Source organism: Rhea americana, unplaced genomic scaffold, assembly GCF_003343005.1.
Source record: "Rhea americana isolate MKP2758 unplaced genomic scaffold, rheAme1 scaffold_12, whole genome shotgun sequence".
In the NCBI taxonomy this organism is placed as follows: domain Eukaryota; kingdom Metazoa; phylum Chordata; class Aves; order Rheiformes; family Rheidae; genus Rhea; species Rhea americana.
The window spans coordinates 5,040,341-5,044,473 of NW_028185261.1; the positions used below are offsets into that span (position 1 = coordinate 5,040,341).

General features: G+C 38.6%; 1 protein-coding gene across 1 annotated transcript; it reads left to right on the forward strand.

Moving 5' to 3' along the window:
- Positions 1-1,135: 1,135 nt before the first annotated feature.
- On the forward strand, positions 1,136-2,830 carry LOC146600551 (cytochrome c, somatic-like). Its single transcript, XM_085320979.1, has 2 exons — positions 1,136-1,304; positions 2,682-2,830. Exons 1-2 carry the CDS (start codon positions 1,136-1,138, stop codon positions 2,828-2,830), a joined length of 318 nt encoding a protein of 105 aa, XP_085177105.1.
- The last annotated feature ends 1,303 nt before the right edge of the window (positions 2,831-4,133 follow it).

Sequence of the window (4,133 nt, forward strand, 5' to 3'; positions counted from 1 at the left end):
TGCCGCGCCCTCCGCCCGCGCGGCAGCCGCCGTTGGGACCGTTGGGACCGTTGGGAGCACGCAGCATACCCGCCACCTCCGGATCCCGCCAGAAAAACGGCGCCGCGCTTAATTCCGCCCCGTGGGCCGCTCCGGCCAATCAGCAGAGAACGTGCCGAGTCAGSCTGCCCGTGATTGGACGGCACTCTGACGACGCCTGCCCTGCCTCTGGCCGAGTGCGAAGCGGTGGCTGAGGGGGCTCGGGAGCAGCGAGAGTCCGCGGGTTTGGGGCAGGTGGCTGCGGGGCACCGCCGGGGGGTCCCCGGCCTGGCAGGGGCCAGCCGGTGCCCGGSGGCCACTGGGGGTTGCCGGGGGTCATAGGTGATATCTGCTAATCAGTAGATGTTAAGGATCTTCATCAAATATTTTTAAGGTCGGATTAATATGCTTTGTGTATTAGAAGACGTTTAAGTTTTGCATCCCTTTGTGCTGCCTTGCTATAAAGTCAGGACTGGGTTATTATAAAGGACTCCTTGAAGTTGTATTTCTAACCAGGAATAATCCTTACGAATTTTCATGTCTGCAGTGTGGTGGTAGTTTCTTGCTGCTTTCAAAAGATACTTTCRCAAGTATGAGAGGGTATACTGGAGTAAAGGATCGGAGTAAGGGATATTCTGGATATGTCATAGGGCCATTCCACGGGAAAATCCTGAGATGCTGCTGTATTTCAGATAGGTCCTCTGGACAAAAATACATGGACATTTTCCCTTACCATCTGAGTAGCTCTAGAAAAGCAAAAGTGACTTGAAGCTACCTTATCCTCTTAAGTTATGATGCAAATTCTGTAATTCTGTGAGATGCAGGAAAAATAATCATGGTGATTTTTCCTAATTGTATCTTGGACAACTTTGTAAAGAATTAATGAATGACCATCAATGATCAGATGAATTTAAGAGACTGTGCAGCTTGAACAGAGTCTTACCCAAGCCTAGATTTATAATTCTCAATCAAATTTTGATTTGTTTTAGGAATTTAATTTTTATTGCAGTGCAAGACAAATATTTTCTAAAGCTGTTAAGGAGATATGATGAGCAACAGTGATCCTTTCTGTATCGTTGTGTAAATTTCTCTTTTCTGTGTTTTGACATAGATCAAAATGGGTGATGTTGAAAAAGGCAAGAAGCTCTTTATTCAGAAATGTTCTCAGTGCCACACAGTTGAAAAAGGTGGGAAACACAAGACAGGCCCAAATCTTTGGGGTTTGTTTGGCCGCAAAACAGGACAAGCTGCAGGATTTTCTTACTCAGATTCTAACAAGAACAAAGGTAAAACWAACAAGTGACACGAATGCGGTGCAGTGCTGGAGGGAAAATATATGAAAGTATATGGAAAGGCTTTTTTCTTGAGAGGTACAATAGAAAACCATATTCTCAAGAATTACTTTTGCAACCATCTACATTGCTAAAGTGCAGATGAATCTAGCTATACTTTCAGAAGGAACATTACTCASTGTCTAAATTAAAAAAAATAGCAATTCAGAATTTTGTAATATCAATGCACAGATTTTTATTTGAGTGCTTTTAGATTTTGTTTGCTGCTCACTGCCCTCTACTGACGTTGTGCTGTGCTGCAGTTTTACTCAAGAACATTTGACAAAATACTGTGATCGATTAAAATATTATGACTTGTCATACAATGTACAGACATTATATAGTGTCTGTCATAATGTACAGACAATCCTGAAAAGCAATGAAACATCTAAAAATAATTCTGTATGCTCATCTGGGGGTTTTCTTTATTTGGGGTTTTGATTTGTTTATTTATAGTTTTTGAATCGACCTATTAATTACAGTCCTGTTTTCAGTTACAGAGGTGTTTCAGAATTCACTGACTCTTTGATTTAGCTATGATTTCCGGGAGATTTTTTGTAACATTTGTTTTATACTGCAAATTCTCTCACAAAAAGCCATGTATTGACTGTTTTTTCTCTTTAAATATTTAATGAACAAATAATACAGATGATAGTATAAGTATTTTWAAGGGAGCCAACAATGTGATATCTAAATCCACTTTAGAAAATGGCAGCTCTTGAGAACAGAGGATGAACTTGGGCTTATTATTAGATACTTCAGTAGTCTTCAGTACTATTGGTACTTGGTAGACTTCTGTTRATAGAGATAGGATTTAGCAGGGTTAGAAGGAAACAATAATGCTTTCTTTCATCTTCTGTCAAGAAAATCCAGAAAGTGGCCATTAATAACCCTTTTTCTAAGGCCCTTCAGTTAAGCACACCCTTGATGAACTTAATATGTAGATTCTCATTTCAATACTTGAATGAAATTAAAGTTGGATATTCTGGATATTGGAATTACAAAGATGCTTACGTAATTTAAAAGTAATATATAGCTATGTTTTATGTGAATGGTACAAAGAATTGCAACTCTCCAAGATGCAAAGGTATTATATGATCAAGCTATTAAAGTGACTCAAAGGCAATGTATAAATTGTGCATTAAATGGATACTAAAAGATAAATGAAATGTTGAAAAAAATATGAGAGTGTTATTCACTCTCCCTTTCCTCTTGGATCCTAGACACATTATGATCAGGAATACCATACTTTAAATCTGAGACCCTTGGTATAAGGTTTGGGGCAGGTCTTATAGAGTGTGAGGCAGGTCTTATAGAGTGTTTGTTTTTCAGGTGTTACCTGGAGTGAAAGTACACTGATGGAGTATTTGGAAAACCCCAAGAAATACATTCCTGGGACAAAAATGATATTTGCTGGCATTAAAAAGCAAAATGAGAGRGCTGATCTTATTGCATACTTGAAAAAAGCAACCTCCTCCTGAAACATTGCAGCATCAATTGTAATGTCAGTGAAAAATGTTTTGAAGTTTGACTAGCTCTTATCTTAAGTTTTAGTTTTTTTGATGTTAATTGTTCATTGGGGACTGGCCTTAGCAAAATCAAATAAAGTTATGTTTTAAGATGCTAAATCCTCCTAATAAACAAAATCCGGAGGTGAGCTTTATTTATATGGTGTTACATATTTCAGAGGTCTTTGTGGAGTGTACTATAGAAAACACTGTTCCTTTCTGTAAGGAGATCTGCCTGATTCTGCAACTAGCTATCAGAACACTCATTGAAACTACTGCAGTTGTTCAGTTGTGGCTACGTGTATTGCTATGCAAATAGGAAGCTGCCTGTAAGTATCAGAGCTGCCAGCAAGATGAAGTTTTTCTTTGGGAGGGAAAAAATAAAAAACCTCAGCATGTCTGCTGAGAATAAAGGTATTCAGTAAATGACAGACAACTTATTTTAAAAGAACACTGCAGAACGATGATGGGACTGGGACATCAAGAATATCTGGTATTTTTAGGGGACAAGTAACCTTTCAGTAATCATGGTCTGAAAGAATCATGAGGAGGTATTTGAATACCTATGACCTTTTTGTTTTAAACATGTAAGTCCACTCATGGTATTACTAGTGTTCCTTTGYATATTAAAACAGCATCTGCCAGCCATGAGTCTTTCATAGTTGTGGATTTTTTTCTCCAGTTCAGGCAAATATATTCAGGTATCCATATGCTTTTATGTGCGGAACGAATGAAGGCCCACTAGCTCAAGTGACTGGTATTAGTAATAGGTATTTTCAMCACAGATTGATGAAGGTGATTACAGTCCTCCTAAAACCTCCTCATGAATGAGTTATTTTTAAGTAAGGTGTTACAGTAAAATGTTCACTATAGTTTATACAATAGGGACAAGCAGTTTTTACTTACTTCAGTCTTGATTCTGCTATTTGAGAGACTGTCAATGTGCAGATTTTTGCTGTCATGAAAGCCTGTACTTATAAAATGCAGCAGATAAGCTGTAAAGTTGCCACAAGGCTTTATGATGAAATTRTAAGGGAAAAGCTTGTTTATACTTGGGCTTATAAAAAGAAAAAAAAGTGTCTTTAAGTGTCTATAAACAGAACTGCAGCACAGTAAGCATTTTGKAGTAAAACACTGGTGTGAATGCTCAGACCAAACCTTCCTATGGAGAGACGGTAAATATTATTTCAGGCAATTGTACCTGTRGACGATCAGGACCCTTACACGAAGACTGGGGTCTGTGCCTGCCTGGCGTTTGGAGTTTATGTCATTCCTA